This window comes from Rhipicephalus sanguineus, chromosome 1 (assembly GCF_013339695.2).
Source record: "Rhipicephalus sanguineus isolate Rsan-2018 chromosome 1, BIME_Rsan_1.4, whole genome shotgun sequence".
Lineage (NCBI taxonomy): Eukaryota > Metazoa > Arthropoda > Arachnida > Ixodida > Ixodidae > Rhipicephalus > Rhipicephalus sanguineus.
The window spans coordinates 178,400,174-178,417,635 of record NC_051176.1 but is presented as its reverse complement, the minus strand read 5'-3'; the positions used below and the strand labels follow the sequence as shown (position 1 = coordinate 178,417,635).

General features: G+C 48.2%; 1 protein-coding gene across 1 annotated transcript in view; it reads left to right on the top strand.

The window, feature by feature from the left end:
• Positions 1 to 17,462, top strand: part of LOC119403141 (beta-1-syntrophin) — a 133,780-nt gene that overhangs the window by 103,963 nt on the left and 12,355 nt on the right. Inside the window, exons 2-3 of the mRNA XM_037670092.2 lie at positions 9,256 to 9,650; positions 11,415 to 11,557. Of these exons, the coding sequence (XP_037526020.1) occupies positions 9,256 to 9,650; positions 11,415 to 11,557 (538 nt within the window). The remainder of the gene's footprint in view (positions 1 to 9,255; positions 9,651 to 11,414; positions 11,558 to 17,462) is intronic.

Here is a 17,462-nt window from a genome sequence, read left to right as displayed (position 1 = left end):
ACGATCACCGATAAGCGTAAACTCGGGCAATGTGGTTGTGTCTTCAGGAGTGAAGCTACAGCCGCAGACGCGTGGATCGTGGCGTTGAACGGATAGCGAGAGCGCGACGCTCATTGCAGCGACGAGCTGAAGGGATTCCGCTCGCCAGATGCCTCACAAACATTGCACGATGTCGCAGCTTTACAAGTCACCAATTGCTAGATATTTGGTACACAACACGGCTAGGGCAATTCATTGTGTCCAAGGAAAGAAACCTCAAGATAAACACTGTCGCTCAGATCACGTCAACACTGAGCACGTTGTAACACAGGCAGACGACGCTAGCCGCCCACAGGAGGTTCCGTGAAGTGGACTGGACTGGACATATCCAATCAGATCAGGCGCCTGCGTGACGTCGCGCTTCTAAGACGACGCGCACTGGAAATGGGCGGTTTGAAAACGCGTTTGGCCGAGCCGCTGTGATCGGTGGCGATTCGCAGCTTTAAAGCCTTGTAATAAATTACACAGTTTACGCACAGAGCTTAAATTGGTCTGTAAATGATCCTTAGGACTTGCTCTACCGGCCCAATGTGTTCGTACAAAATCGCCAGAACCGTTTCAGGGTCCCTTTAAGGTGGAAATCGAAACTGATCGCGCTCGGCGCACAGAAAACGCGGCCTCTCTGTTACGTCAGACCGGTACCACCCGTGACAAGGAAGTGAAAATTCAAATGAAGGCACGCCGTGGCCGTATTTTTTCGTGAAAAACGGCAAATCATTTCATTTGCGACAGCGGAGCGCCTTACCTTTGCGTGTGGTGTTTATCTGTTTCTTTCGAGCTGTGCGCAAGAAAGCCGCAGTATCAATTCCTTTTCTTTCTCTGTGAAGCATAAAACAGCCCGCTCCCTCCCGGAAATTTTCAGTGTGGCATGTGTATATACCGTGTGTTCAAAGCAGTTCAAAGTTAAGCTTTATGGCTTTGTTAAAATTCAGCATGGGGAAAAATGTGAAAACCACCTTTGCAAGTAGGTTATGTATCCAGGGGGATACAAAGTGAGACAGAATCATCGCTGTCAAACGCCCAGTTAACTCAGATTGAATAATGAACTTTTTAATGAGTGCCGCAAGTGGGCTGAAAAGTTGGAGGCAGTCGCGTTTCTGCGCAGTTCCACTTGGAAGAATTCTTCTAGCTTGCCTGCGCCCCGAGATATCCCGCTGAAAAGTTTAATTGCAGTTTGCATGATTACGCATGCAAAATGGTGGGGATCGGCACAATGTTCCTCTTTGATCTGACGAGCAGTCATTGCTTGCTATTGCCAGCCGGCAGAAAAAGAGTAACCGTTACCATCTTTGCCTATGCCTTCGACGCGTTGTCAGATTAAACGCCGCACGCAACTGCCGCAGCACACCAGGGCGGAGCTTTGCGCCAGTGCTCACTGTCTTGCATGCGTAATCATGGAAACCGCAATTAAACTTTGCAGCGGGATATCTCAGGGTACAAACATGCTAGAAGAATTCTTCCAAGTGGAACTGTGTAGAAACGCGACTGCCTCCAACTTTTCAATACAAACATCCCCGCGTGCTGCACTCGTTAAAACGTTCATTATTGAATCTTAGTTAAATGGGCGGCTGACAGCTATAATTATTGCCTCACTTTGTGTCCCCCCGGATAAAAAAAACTTATCTGCAAAGGTTGTTTCACGTACCTCCCAGTGCTGAATTTTAAGAAAGCCATAAAGCTTAATTTTGGATATACATGCACACATACAAACACGCGCGAACAGACATAAAGTATGCATTAGTGCGAACTTGGGCTTGTTGGTGAAGCATTATGTATCAAACAACGCACGCTTACGACCAGGACAAAGAAAGGGAACACACAACAACGCTGTCGTGTGTTCCCTTTCTGTGTACTGGTCGTTACGTGCGCCGTGATTTCATACATATAGTATGGTTGACCACTCCCCCCACCACCAAAAAAAAAAAAAAAATTCTGGCTGCGCCACTGGCTTCAACCAGTTCTGCCAATTCTTAGCATCGTCATGAAACACGAGAGGCACTTAACACCAGATGAGTTGCCACCAAGGGCCGTGGTGCACGGGCAGTTGTCAGATACGTTGTTAGTACGACAGAACGTCACTGTGGGAGCGGCACATGTTCCAGCTTGTGACGTGACCACCACGAGCGTTGCCCAGCGATGTGCGGCCCATCGGGTTCGCAAGTGGATCACTCCTAGCCGTTATGGATTGCCGCGGGCTAAATAAGGGAACTGTGCGTGCGAGCGCCCATCCGGCCAACATGTGATCGCCCAGCTGTGATCCATCGGCCGCTGTCCTGTCAGCACGCGCACGCCCGTCTAGATGGGCGATACAAACTGCACGCTGACCGATGCGAGGGAGGTGTGGTACCTGCAGATGGGAACCGTCTTCATAGTTCGTACAAGCTAGAAAAAGTATAATGGTTGCGCGGGCACTCTGCATGGGCGTCTTTAGTGGGGTTCGCCGTTGCCGTATAAAGCTAACAGGTCGCTGAAAGCAGTATGTCAAATACTATTTAAGTGAAAAGGTTCGGCTTTCGAGTGTGCAGTAATTTTGGTTAGTTGAATTAAAAAAGAAGGGAAGACACCAACGAAAATTTAGCTGGGCTTGACGTCGCTCTAAAAAAACTGGCGAAGCTTGCACTAAGTCGCGCAAGGCTTGAAACAGCGAAACTCGACGATTCTGAAGTCTACAATCTGGTTGCTTCTAGGTTGTTGCTAGGATTCAGCTAGGTTAGTCACGACACGGATGTCCAAACTCCAGAACCGAGCGTTCGCACCTTTCTTTATCTCTGCTTTTTTCTCTTTCTTTCTCTTTGTCTCTTAATCTTTTTTTCTATCTCTTTCTACTTCTCTCTCTCTCTCTCTTTGTGTTTCTCTTTCTTTCTTTTTCTATATCTTTCTCCGTCTTTCTATCTTTTTATGTCTTTATTCCCATTATTTCTCTCAAATTGTCTCTCTCTTTATCTCTCTCAGTGGACCAGTGGTGAGTAGTGGGATTTGCCCAATTGATGAGTGATTTGCCCTCACGACGCCCGACACGCTCTCAAGCTTGCAGCTAGCTGCCCGTCCTGCCGATCAGCAGCCACTTCTGTCCACGATCAAGGACTTCATCCGCGAGGAGGTAGCGCGCCAGCTATCGTTACTGCCGCTCACGCACGAGCCTGCGCAGGCTTTGGCTCCGGACCTACAATACACCATTCGAACCCAAGTTGGGGAGGCCCTCCCACCGATTCTCCAACAAGCACCCGTCACTGCACCGCTTACCTGCCGCCGTCACTGCTCGCCCGCAGCAGCCTACGCCCTATTCTCGACCTGCCATGGCACCCCATCCCTTGCCGACGACCGCGAACGCCGCGTCGCATACCTTCGCGAGACCGTCGACTCCATTTTACCGCCGCTCAGACGCGTGGAGAACGACAGACAATAGGCCCATCTGCTTCGCCTGTGGTATCGCTGGACACGTCGCCCGCTACTGTCGCCAATGTCCTCCATTTGACGCCGTGGGCAGGCCTGTTGCATCGTCGTCAAGGGCGCCACCAAGGTACACCCTTGACGATCAACGACCCTACGCCAACCACCGATCACCATCCCCTCGACGACGCTCCCTGTCACCAATGCGTCGCCGACCTACTACGGAAGAGGGAAACTGATCGCTGCAGTTCCGGAGGCAAGAGCTGCATGCGAGTCGAACTGCTCAAGGCCTCCATCTTTTTCGCCGCAAAACGTTATCGACGTCAATGTTGAAGGGACCGCCGCACAAGCGCTTATTGACACAGGAGCCGCCGTTTCCGTAATATGCGAGAACCTATGCCGCAAGTTAAAAAAGGTGACAACGTCGCTCTCGGGACTAATGCTCCGCACGGCCAGCTCACAGTACATAGCACCTTCTGCTGTGTGCACCGCGCGTGTCATTATTCAAGGCGAACTGTACGTCATCGAGTTTTTCGTGCTAGCGTCATGCTCCCACGACGTTATTCTCGGCTGGGACTTCCTTTCGCGTCATCGTGCCCTCATAGACTGCTCCCGTGCAGAAGTCGCCCTTACGCCGCTGCAAACTGCTCTTTCGGTGGATCCCCTTCCCGACGCTTACAAACTTTTCGTTGCTGCGGACACAGATATAGCCCCGACAACGTCCACCCTGGTAGCCCTGACCTGTAAAGCCGCTCCAGACGGAACTGTTCTGTTCGTCCCGTCCGAGCTATTTCTCCGCCGCCGCGGCTTGCGACTACCGTTTGCCGTACTCGCCGTTGAATCGGGTGCTACAATTATGCTGGTTGCGAACTCACTGACATCCTCAGTTACATTACTTCGCGGGGAATGTTTGGGCAACATACAAGACGTTGACCTGCTGCGTTCTCTGGAGTTTGCTGCAAACCAACCCGACCTCCAGCTGAATGCCATAACACCACCTGTTGCCACTTCTTCCGCTCCAGACATTTTCCACCCTTCCGTTGCCGCTGATCTATCGCCGACACATCGACGCGAACTCTTAGCCCTTCTTCGAGAGTTCCGCTCTTCCTTTGATTGCGCTCAACCATCATAGGGGCGTACAACGAGCATCACGCACCACATTGACACCGGTGGTAATGCTCCCTTACGCCAACGACCATATCGAGTTTCAGCGGAAGAGCGGCTATTATCAACGAACAAGTCGACGATATGCTCAAGCGCGGCGTCATCCAGCCATCCCAGAACCCCTGGTCGTCCCCTGTTGTGCTTGTGCGCAAAAAGGGTGGATCAATTAGATTCTGTGTCGACTACCGCCGCCTCAATAAAATAACTCGGAAGGATGTATACCCGTTGACGCATCGACGATGCTCTCGATTGCTTGCAAGGAGCAGAATATTTCTCGTCGTTGGATTTACGCTCGGGTTATTGGCAAGTTCCGATGGCCGACCCTGACCGATCGAAGACTGCATTCGTCACTCCTGACGGGCTGTATGAGTTTAACGTCATGCCGTTCGGACTCTGCAACGCCCCAGCTACCTTCGAACGGATGATGGACAACATATATATATTCGCGGCTACAAGTGGAATACCTGCCTCTGCTACCTTGACGACATTGTCGTTTTTTCTCGCGATTTTCCGACTCACCTTACTCGCCTTCGTGCAATTCTCACGTGTCTCACCTCTGCTGGCCTTCAACTTAGCATCAAGAAGTGCCATTTTGCGGCGCGCCAGCTCACAATACTAGGCCACGTCGTCTGCAAGGAAGGCGTTCTCCCGGACCCCGCGAAACTCCGCGCCGTGGCCGAATATCCGAAGCCCAACTCTATGAAGACGCTTCGAAGTTTTATTGGGCTGTGCTCGTATTTTCGTCGATTTGTGCGCGACTTCGCTTCTATCATCGCGCCTCTTACCAATCTACTGACAGCCTCCAACGGCCTGTCTGCTTGGTCACAGGAGTGTGACGAGTCTTTTATGACGCTACGGCGCTTATTAACGTCGCCTCCGATACTTCGTCACTTTGATCCTAATGCGCCTACGGAGATCCATACCGACGCCAGCGGGGTCGGTCTTGGCGCAGTACTGGCTCAACAAAAACAAGGATATGAAGAATACGTCGTTGCTTACGCGAGTCGAACCCTCAAGAAAGCCGAGTGTAATTATTCTGTCACAGAGAAAGAGTGCCTCGCCATTATCTGGGCTTTGGCCAAGTTCCGCCCGTACCTTTATGGCCGCCCTTTCGAAGTAGTGACGAACCACCATGCCCTATGTTGGCTGTCATCGCTGAAGGATCCGTCGGGACGCCTCGGTCGTTGGGCGCTTCGCCTACAGGAATACGACATTCGTGTTGTGTACCGATCCGGCCGCAAACACTCGGACGCTGAGATGCCCTTTCCCGCTCGCCGCTACCGGCTGACACAGCTTCGTCGTCAGCTTCTTCAGCTGTCTTGACGCCAATTGACTTCGCAGACATGCCGTTGGAGCAACGCAAGGATGCGTGGATTTCCCATCTTCTCGACTTTCTGACTGACCCATTAGCACATCCAGCCTCAAGAACTATCCGTCGTCAAGCCACGCATTTCACTATTCGAGACGACCTCCTCTATCGGCGGAATTACGCGTCTGACGGTCGGAGGTGGCTGCTAGTGATACCACGCCACATGCGCACGGAAATCTGTACTGCTTTCCACAACGACCCGCAAAGTGCTCACGCCGGCGCTCTCAAGACCTACAACCGCCTGCGTCAGCGATACTGCTGGCGGGGCATGTATACTTTTGTGCGCCAGTACGTACGTGCTTGCACTGCTTGTCAGCGCCGTAAAGCTCCACCTGAACGCCCAGCCGGTACACTTCAGCCTCTGCCTTGTCTGGCGCGTCCATTTGATCGCGTCGGCATCGACTTATACGGACCGCTTCCCTCGACTTCTTCTGGAAATAGGTGGATAATTGTCGGCGTAGACCACCTCACACGTTACGCGGAAACTGCAGCCCTGCCCACAGCAACAGCAAGAGAAGTTGCGTTTTTCATCTTACGCATCCTTCGCCATGGTGCTCCCCGTGAACTTTTGAGCGACAGAGGGCGTGTTTTTCTGTCTGACGCTATTCAAGCATTGCTCGCTCAGTGCAACATCATTCATCGCATGACGACCGCATATCACCCGCAAACGAATGGCCTCACTGAACGATTTAATCGCACTCTCGGCGATATGCTGACAATGTACACCGCATCAGACCAGACCAATTGGGACACCGTCCTTCCGTTTGTCACGTACGCGTACAACACCGCTACGCATGCGACCACAGGTTTTTCGCCTTTCTTTCTCTTGTACGGACGCGATCCATCATGCACGCTTGACACTATGCTTCCCTACACGCCTTACTCATCTGAGTACACTGCAATTTCTGACGTTGCAAGATACGCCGAAGATTGCCGACGATTGGCCCGTTCGCTGACAACCGAGGACCAAGGCCGCCAGAAGCTAAGGCACGACACCGACCGACCTCTCCCTATTTTTACGACAGGTGCCCTGGTTTGGCTTTGGATCCCACCGAACACTCCTGGCCTTTCGTCGAAATTACTTGCCCGATATCATGGGCCCTACCGCATTCTCACTCGTACGTCCCCAGTCAATTATGAGGTTGAGCCTTTGACACCGTCCCAAGACTTACGTCGTCGTGGTAGGGAAATCGTCCACGTGAGTCGCCTCAAGCCCTATTATGACTCCGCCATACTGACAACGCCTTAGGTCGCCAGGATGGCTACGCTATTCACCGGGGGCAAATGTAGTGAACAGTACAGACGACAACGAAGCAGCCAAGAAAGCAAGCCACATCGTGAGTGGTAGCCACGCGACCCGAGCTTGCGCTTGCTTGGATTTTGGACCCTCGACGTTCCTCCTCGTTCCTTCACGTTTGTACGTGAATAAACCACGTGACATGTCACATACCCGTTCGTGATGGCGATAGTTTTCTGATAGGCCACACTAATTTAGGCAACAGCTTCGCTGATAAAAATCCCTCGTCCGGCTGCGTTCCTGTAAAAAAGACGCAGGTGAATGGACAACGCAGTGGTGCCGTACGCGAGCTTTTTGAGCATCAGCCCCGACGGTCCTGTCGTCTTGGAGAAAGAAGACAACCACTTTTGGAATCCTGGCACAATCGGCAGGCCGAAAAGCGCATATAAGCACTGCTACGCCTCCGGGGCCGTAGCCAGGAATTTTTTTCGTGGGGTGTTTGTGTGTATAACGGCTAATTTTGGCAACTGGTGGTCGCTGTGAAGGCGTGCAAGTATTTTAGTTTTTAGTATCACCCGGAAAGTTAAAGCATGAAAAATTTCGGTTAGTTTCCTTGATTTTGGTAAGTTGCCGTCGGGGCGCCAAAGAAAACTTTTGAGATCTCCCGAGCGTGTCATTGCGGGCTGAGTGACGCGTGGCAGAGGGGCGGACACAACGCAACTGTGGCGTCTCTCATAATCATATCGTGGTTTTGGGACGTAATTATTATTATAGAACGCTCGAGTAGGCCTTCAGCATTCAAAGGCTCAAGGCGACCATTAAAAATTTTAAGTGCGAGCAAGAAAAAATTGAGAGCCATTGCACTATTGTGAAGATAGAAGCCAGCGAAGCTGTGACTATGGTAGGTCTGGTATAGTGAATGTTGCTATGGTGAATTTATATATTATTACTGGCTACATTGAGCAAATAAGAGACGTGTACACTCAAAGATCCCAGTGTTTCTCTTGCGCATGACGTATTATCTCATCAACGGCGGTCTCAAAATGAAATCGTTTAGTACAGAAGAAAGCTCGTTTTTTTTTTGTTTTTTTTTTCCCCGCTGCTTCAAGTTATTCGTAAGAAGAAACCTCGTTGTTTCGAAAGTAAAATAAACTGGCATGACGTTCGTTTCTTATGCAAGTGGTCTTGTTGAAGCAACACGTCATTCTGCCATGTCGGCGAAATCATCATACACGTTTATGTTTACTTTTATGCCATATGTACATTTTTTTTTTTACGCAAGAACGCTAGATTGTTCGAGTTAATCGGTAAGCCTAAAATTGTTATTCTACGCGTCTTTTGTGTGCGGGCGCGGTCCGCCAGAAGAATGCCATAAACCTTGGAGGACGCTTGATCTTCGCCTTCTCGTTCTCATGCCACGCTTCGCTTTTTACTTTAGCGGACGGGCTGCGAAAAAAGGAACGTCCGTACGCGACCACTGGGCTGTTTTTTAGAATGACAGAGAGCTGAGCTAGTTGGTAATTCAAAGAACTTTATTCGCAAGCGTTTGGGATAAGGGGTCATGAGTTCGATAGGTGGGGCCCCAAGTCCAGGGCTGCACTGGCTACTGCCGCCTGCCTGACGTGACCCAGGAGCGCAAGCTGTACCTCCGGGTCAGAGCCCAGGCGAGCTGTGCTACCACGAAACCACTCACTCGTTACGCAATTCGCATGGTGTGACGATTGGTGCGATTCTAAACGCCTGTGCAGGGATTTTTTTTATTTATTTATTTTTTTTCCGAAGCAGTTTCAAGCACTGTCGTGGCTACGTGGTAGAACACCTGAATGTCACGCGTAATGCCTGGATTCGAATCCCTGAATGTTGTTCTTTGCATTTTTCGCTCACAAAACGCCGCCGACACCGGAATTTCTGCGACACGGGCTTGTTGCGTTAATTACATGCACTTTAGCACTTCACAATTAACGAATGTCAAAGATGATGTGTTGCTTCCCCCAGTAGCTGATCCCAACGATTGCTTCCGCGTCCAAACATCTGAGAGCTGTCTCTCTGTGTGCAGTGAAATACCTGCGCGAGGTGACGCCCTACTTCCGCAAAGCGTCCGTGCTGGCGGAGATGGGCTGGGACTTTGCACCAGGCGGCCTGCTGTCCAGGGGAACCGCGACGTCGCACCCGCAGGGTCGACCCGACTGCCGGCGCGTGCCATTGCTGCTGTGTCAGCTGGCGCGCTCGCTCACCGTGCCGGAGCCGCGTGTGCTTGAACTCCATTCGCCTGACAGGCGCAGCGTGTGCCTACTTCGTTGCGCCGACGCGGCCCAGTGCTCCGCCTGGTTCAACGCGCTGCATGCGGCACTGACGCGCGTCATGGCACAGGCCGTGGTCGAGGCCGCACACCTGCTGCGCGATGTGCTCGACCAGGCGCAGCTTCAGCACATGGGCTGGCTCTCCGAGAAGGTGAGAACTCGGCTTCGCTCGAAATGACCCAGACCGGCAGCGCGCTCGGCGTATCTGCCGGATGCATACCATGCGCTGTCATCGTGTGGCCCAGTTTCCCGCATGTATTGCAGTGAAGATATGCAGTGTTAAGGTGTTTGACGACGCCATACGGACCAAGCTTCAAAAATATTTTCTTCTCTAAAACCAAAATTACTCATTAAACTTCCTGAAACAATTTCTTGGCATTATATCTTTAGGTGGACCACTTCTGGATGATATCTGAAGATATAAAACATAATACAAATGCAACTTTTCCAACTTTGGAGTCATTTTGTAGATGGCTTGCACTGACATCACTGAAACCACCATGTTAGAGCACCAGCATGTCTAGACACGACGTTACATTAATGCTATCATGCATGTCACATTAATGCTATCAAAGCATCACATGCAGGTTGTTTTGTTATTCATGCACAGAGACACTCCTGCCAAGTCGTTTTCACATTGACGCAAAATGTTTGTCATCAAAACCACCATCGTAAAATACCAGTACATTCAGAAGCTGCGTCCATGACGTGACGTGCATGCATGCCAGAATATATTATATCCAACTTTTTAAACGGGAGTAGTTAACAAATAAATTGAAGGTTTTTTATTAAATATCTCAGAAATTTGGTGGAGTTTGAAATTTCTGAATATTTATGGCAGACATATTGCTCTTTACAGTTCTCGAGTGCAGTTGGTGTTTGGGCACGCTGTCATGGTGCTTCTGGGAAATCTTGCCAGTAGCAGTTTTGTATGCAACCTGCCACGGTGGTGTAGTGGTTATGGTGCTTGGCTGCTGACCCGAAGGTCGCAGGATCGAATCCCGGGTGTGGTGGCCACATTTTCGATGGAAATGCATAAGGCCCATGTACTTAGGTTTAGGTACACGTTAAAGGGGTACTGACACAAAATTTCGCGGCCGAGGTAGCCTGCTGGATCGATTCCCGTGTACGTGCGTGTACCATCTGCAAAATATCGACAGCGAATAGAGCTTGGAAGGTATTTTATATGAATTTTGAAGTTCGCGAGCGCGATCCAGCATTATAGGCCGCACCTAGTGCATTGACACCCTCGGAGGTGACCCGAGGTGACCTTCCTACTTCCCCTACGTAACCGTTGCAGCCGGTACAAGTTATGATGACGTCGTAGCCGCCATTTCTGTTTTGACGCGCTTCCCGACGAATTGCTCCTCGCCAGCGGGTCAAACCTGAAGTGATTCGCCACATCGAAAATTCCTTCCATCCCCGCCGCAAGAAAATCGTTGCCATCAAACGACGATGAGCCCGACGACGACAGACCGCGCGGAAATGCGTCACTGTTCTGTGTGCTCACGTGGCCGAGCGTTTCACTCACCCGGCGGCTTGTCATTTTTGGAGCTCTGTCAAACCGAAACTGAGGCTGTGTCGGTAATGAGGAGCTTGTAATTAATTATCTGTCGCGCGCTGCAGCAAACGATGTGCCGTGTTATGAGTAACAGGCCCCCAGCAACACATTGCAGCAAAAAAACGCTGGGCGAAAATTTTTGTGTCAGGACTCCTTTAAAGAACCCCAGGTGGTTGAAATTTCTGGAGCTGTCCACTATGGCGTCCCTCATAATCATATCGTGGTTTTCGGATGTTAAACTTCAACAATTATATAATTACATTAGTTTTGTGTGCAGTTTCTGAAGGTTTCTTGAGAAACGTGTATTCACTTATGGTGGACAGGCAATTTATATGGAATATATTCTGACTGCAGACACGAGAAGATTCAGTGACAGCCCAGTGGCGTGCCGTGTTTGTTGCAATCACGGACAGGGACCTCCTGTTTTACGACCTGGTTCCCTGGACCAAGGAGGCCTGGGCTGTGCCTGTGCACAGTGTGCCTTTGCTCCACACCAGGTATTTAATTCTAATGGGTTCCACCCTTCATACAAGTGGGGCCACATACATTTAAGGTACTGTTCTTGCACTTATGTATTATGACATCAAGGAAAGTTGTTGTGCTTTGCAGGTGAGTTGCTCTGAATTCTTTCTGAGAGATGTCACATAATCTGAATTTGATGTGGAGGCTTACAAGACATAAGCTTCTCAATTTCCAAAATGCATGTGGAGAGAAGTAGGAAAGTGAGCTCTTCACTAGGTATTTCATTGCAAAAAAAACATGGGTGTGCATATATTCAAAATTTTGATTCATATGGTCTATGCTATTTGATCCGTGTTGAATTAGAGAATTCACTATTTGAAACGGTCGAATGCAGTTGTCTTTCATTCTATTTTTTTGGGACTGCTGCATTTGGTCAGATTGTCCAAAAGGTGATATTAGAAGACCACTGGCACCAAAATGTCATACTCAAGTTATTGATGTTTTTTTCATTCTCCAGCACACATAAGTACCTCCGACTAAATATTAGTGGCAAATGTGGCTTTGAACATTCTTGAATATGGTTTTAAAGTAAGCACTTTAAAGGACATCTAGGCTCTTTTTGGTGCGACGTAGCACCTTTAACTACATCACACTCAGTGTCATACGTCATCGCCCCATCTTTGAGCGCGAATCCCGCGAGGAGAAGGGCAGACTACATTCAGTTTAAAATTTGAGCTTTTTCCACGGCGCGTAGTGATGTAACTCTTGGGAGACACATTCGTGAGCTCAAAATGGCCAGACCTGGTGAGGGGCCTTTTAAGTAGTGTAGCGAGGGATTGTTTAACGGAAGGGACTGGGCAGGCGAGTGTGTTGCTCATAGTTTGATGGCAAGTTTTCTATGGTAGACATAAATCGCAGCAGGAGAACATGCCTGGTGTGTCACACCACAGGAACCACACCGTTTCATTCCTTGCCACATGTGGGGCCCCGATTCAAAAAGCACACTCTTAACGTCACCGAAGTTCGAGCACACGTGATCTTATGGCATTCCACCATGATGGGGCGCTAGTTTCTTACGTTTTGGGCAGGCATTTTGAAGCGATGCCAAAAGTGATCATCATTAACAATGCTAGAACTAATTGTACATTGTTATACGATTTACAATTCAGTTTCATGATTATCAGACACAGACCTACCCATTAAAGCATAAGAGTCAGAAACAAGAATTTGGCTGTCAGTGGTCCTTTAACAAACTGCAACACAACGAACAAATTTGATGCTTTTCTTTATTTCTTGAAGTAGTCTATGATGTTTTTTTGGTTCTTCCTCTTTAAACATGGCTCAAATAACATGAGCCAAAGAGTATTGGCATGTTTAAACGCTTTTGTGCCATGACACGATGCAAAACAGGCAGGGACAGATGGCTTCGTACACGGGGGTGCCAGCAGCGAGTCAACAAAACACTCTTTGATGGACGCGTCAGCGACGAGTTTTCATGCCACGTCCATCAAAGAACGTGAAGCCCTGTACTATGCGGCAATGAACGAATGCAGCCGTGCGTCAACTAAAGAACGCTTGGAAGCATTTGAGTAGTAGCGCGCAGCTGCACGTCTTCATATTCAGTGTGTTTCATGGGCTTTTGTTTTTTCTCTGGAAAAACAAACAGGCAGATTTCAGCTCAAAATGAGTGCTTCATTCCAAGGCTATTTGAGGTGGCCGACAAATTAACGTTAATATTTTACTGATTCAAGTAATTATTAAAAAGTTGGCTAAAGTTAATTATTTATTCAATACTTAGTAATGACACGGCCGCTACATAAAAAAAACAGGTGCGGCCTGCTGCGTGGCGCCGAAACGGCGTCCGGGGCCTAGTTCTCCTTGCGCCCGCTCTGGCGCCACCACACCGGTCCAGCTGTTCACGGAGAAGCGCTTCGACAGCCGCGTTTGTACGCGCGACGCTTACTCCAATCAGGCCGTAGATTACGCGTTTTATAGCTGCACATTACAGGTTGACTATTGAAGTCGTTATTAGAGATGCCGATTACCCCACATATGTGAACAGTTTGCCCTAGGACTACCAATATTTGTAGAGTGGGCCTCAGTACTCTTCATGAAGGTTGCCCGCTTTACTCACCTGAAATTAAAAGTTCTCGTTATTACGAATTATGCTGAGTATATTTACGTGTTTCTTCAAGACGAAGTAGTGAGTGATGCAGGCACTCAGGGGGGTGGCCGCCTTTTCTCCCGAAATTTGACTTTTCCACTGTCTCTCTATAACAAGCGCGGCAGGTTAGTAAAGGTGCATGACATGAAATCAGCAGCACATAAAGAAACGGCGGCAAAATAAGATACACAGAATTGACAAGCGCTTGTTCTGTGTACGTTTCTTCCTTTTGTCTCCCGTTTGTTTTTCTTGTGCAATATCTAATGTGGTTTGGCAGGCCTGATCTACAGGAAAGCTACGTTGTGTGCTCGGTTCTGAGGACGACTGTGGAACGCACGCTTCGATATCGTCTTTCACAGGGTGCGAGGAACTTTTGATCTTGGGGCTTTCTCCTGAGCTTTCACAATCACTTGCCCCAACTATTGCGTCATCAGCTGCATTCATTCGCCACCGTTTTCTGGGCTGCGCGTTGTTTTTTTGCATGTAGTGCGGATAACCGGGAAACACAGTCGGGACCACAGTCGGAAGCAAAATCCTAATCTTCGTGTTCTTTTTATAGTTATCCTCAGTGAAATTTAATGAACATACCAGCGACCTGTCGCTTAGCTCCCACTTACTTGCTTTTTCTGAGGGCCCTTGGCGAGAAATATTCTTCGGCCACGCTTCGCGACGCTGCAGATCGCTAGGGAATTCGTGGTACTTCATAGTAGCGTCTCTTCTCGCGTTTGAATTGCACAGCGGCACACAACAGCTTCGCGGCATCTCACCGCTGGAAAAAACCGTCCGCCACAGACGCGCACACCAAATAAACGCACTCAGGCGCAAGAAACATGAGGAAAGCTACTCACACACACGATCACACAAAAAAGCACACGAACAACGCATAAATTCCGAGCCGACCACATTGTAGCACCACGGCCGCTGCATAATGGTAGCACGAACTGGCCTCTGCTTTGCGGACCGCGCTAGTGGCGTCCTCACCAAAAACTGCGGCCGCAACTGTCAACTCGACCGGGACGCGCTTGCCCATTGACGGCGCCGCGACGCAGCAGGCCGCACCTGCCTTTTTTTATGTAGCGGCCGTGGTAATGAAAAAAATACATGTTGTAATTTCACATGATGACCACTGCAACTTTCCTAGAGTGCATTGTTTTGGTTTTTTAATCTTGGTCCAAGTTAGCTGGGACACCCTGTATATACAGGGTGTTTCACGTAACAAGAACGACGGATTAAAAAAAAAAAAAGTAGTTTATCGCAACTCAATGAAACCCATGGCATATGGTCTGCAGTCATGTGGTGCTCGTTAGGTTATTTTTTATATTGTGCTTAATTTGTTAATTAACTAAGATCAATAATGCAAAATGTTAATACAATTCAAACTCAATATAACAAAGTCAATAAAATATGCAATTTACTTAATTTACTTAGTTTGTTAAATATAAATACGACCTTTTAAGGCAAAGTACAGTCGCAAAAGGCATCTTTTTTTTGCCCAGGAAGTGTCAGAAGAATGTTTTATCAATTGGCAGTACAAAAAAAACTAATCGCAATAACATGAATAAAATTAATTTTCTTGAACCTGAGATCTGGCGTCTGCAGCTGGTTGCTGCGCCAGCGAAGACGTCTTCACAGTGGCCGAATGTCGTATGTGAACCCAAGACAAATGCAGGCCATACTCACTGTGGCATTATGGAATAAGCGAAGCTATTGTGACTGTTTTGCTGTGCCGTCTTGTCATTAAAACCTTTGTTGTTGCCGGGTGTAGTGGATGTCCATGCTATCATCTGCAAGGTTAAAGAGCACGAAAGACAAGGGGGTGACAAAATACGCACACACAGGACTTAAACTCCTAAATCGAAAATGCGATCATGTTGACCGAACCGAACCACTTGCCTTGCACTGGCTTCAATGAACGCACGACGTTGATAACCATCGCACGCCCAAAACCAAAAGAGCTGCGCTCTAAGATTTCATAATAGCAAGGTGACAACCTTAATTAACCAACCATATTACCACTGACCCCAGAAGGAATTTCGTTTTATCGCCTCGGTCTTCCTCTGTGGCAGAACTGGAACATTGTTATATTGAAATTACCGATAAACATGCTTCGTTATATGGAGGTGCCAAATATATATTACCAAACATTCTTCCCAAACATAGCTTCCCAAACTTTGCGGTGCTTCGGCGCCGAGCATTGCTAACAGTTTTTGTAGGTGAAACCCGAATACATCAAAACAAAGCAATAAACGTGTGTGGCAATATGGGGTTTTATGGACATGAAGTTGTGAAAAGTGAAATACTTCATGTCGAGAATATCGTTATATTGAAGTTCGTTATATCGAGGTTTAACTGTATTCACTTTAGGGCTAAGTGCATTTCGTTAAGTTGTTGAGGGCATTCCAAAAGGACGGGCCCAATTTTTTGGGGGAATGTACATGCTGTGTGGTGATTTTTTCAGGTGTTTAAAGAAAGCCCGCTAAATATGAAAGAAAGTCGTGTGACTGCGCTCGTGCGCTGCTGAATTGCAGCACTCTCAACCGGGCTTCGAGTGGAAAAACCGTGCGTGCAGACCGTCAACCTATCGCTTATCATGGACGACAGAAATTCCTTGCCGAGCACCGCCTTCAAAATGCTGTTGGCTGTGAAGTCGATACCTAGAGCCACAGCCGCTCATTTCACCATGGCCTGCATGCATGGCTCTTTCGCTTGAAGCAGGGTTGATAGCGCTGCAGTATGCAATATGCAGCGCATGAGCACAGCCACATGGTTTTATTTCATATTTTGCAGGCTTTCTTTAAACTCTGGAAAAAAATCACCTGCAGCATGTACAGGGGTGGTCAGAAGTTCCCAGGCTGCTAGACAATGTAATCATATAGTAGAGCGGCCTGGAAACTTTTGACCACCCCTGTACATTGCCACGAAAAATTAGATCGGTCATTTTAGAACACCCGCTACAACGTAACGAAACGCACTTGACCCTAAAGGGAATATTAAAATCTTTTGCATAATTTATCTTAATTGTTTAACTAATTAAGCACAATATAAAAATATCCTAATGAGCACTACATGACTGCAAACCGTTTGTCCTTGGTTTCATTTAGTTGCAGTTAGCCACTTTTTTTAAATCCTTGGTTTTTGTTGTTACGTGAAACACCCCGTGTGTGTGCATGCGTGTTGTGCGCGTGTGTGGTCGTTGTCATGGTCAGTGAAATAGCACACTTACGAAAATCACATATATTTACTGGTTAACGTTACAACCGTGACACGGCCTTTGTCAGAATGGACCGAGATACAAGCGCGCAGCCACTTTTATGGCCACCCAGACATGGGCAAAGTTAAAGTACAGAATTCACAAAACAATAATAACAAAAACAAACATGTAAATATAGTACAGCAGGCTGGAACGCAGGCATGAAAAGGCACTCATAACATCATTGCCCATGCTTTTCATGATGGTTGCTCATGAAAGAACAAAGCGATAGCAGTTGTTACAGTGTTAAATTTATCAATTAGAAAAGATCAACAGCTAACAGCTTGCCACATTTTCTATCGTCTAAACATGTTCGGCTGCCACTCCTTTATTTGACAAAATCATGTTAACACTATTACAATCAGGCTTCAAAGTTTAAGGAAAAAAGAAAACTCCAACCAAGATTTATTTCAAAATGCCTAACATTTTGAAGCCTGACTGGCTTCTTTTCGGGGTGAGAAGGCCTGAGATGTACAACGCTTTTATAGGCCTTCTTGACGTATGTGCAAGGCTTGCAGAGACTTGT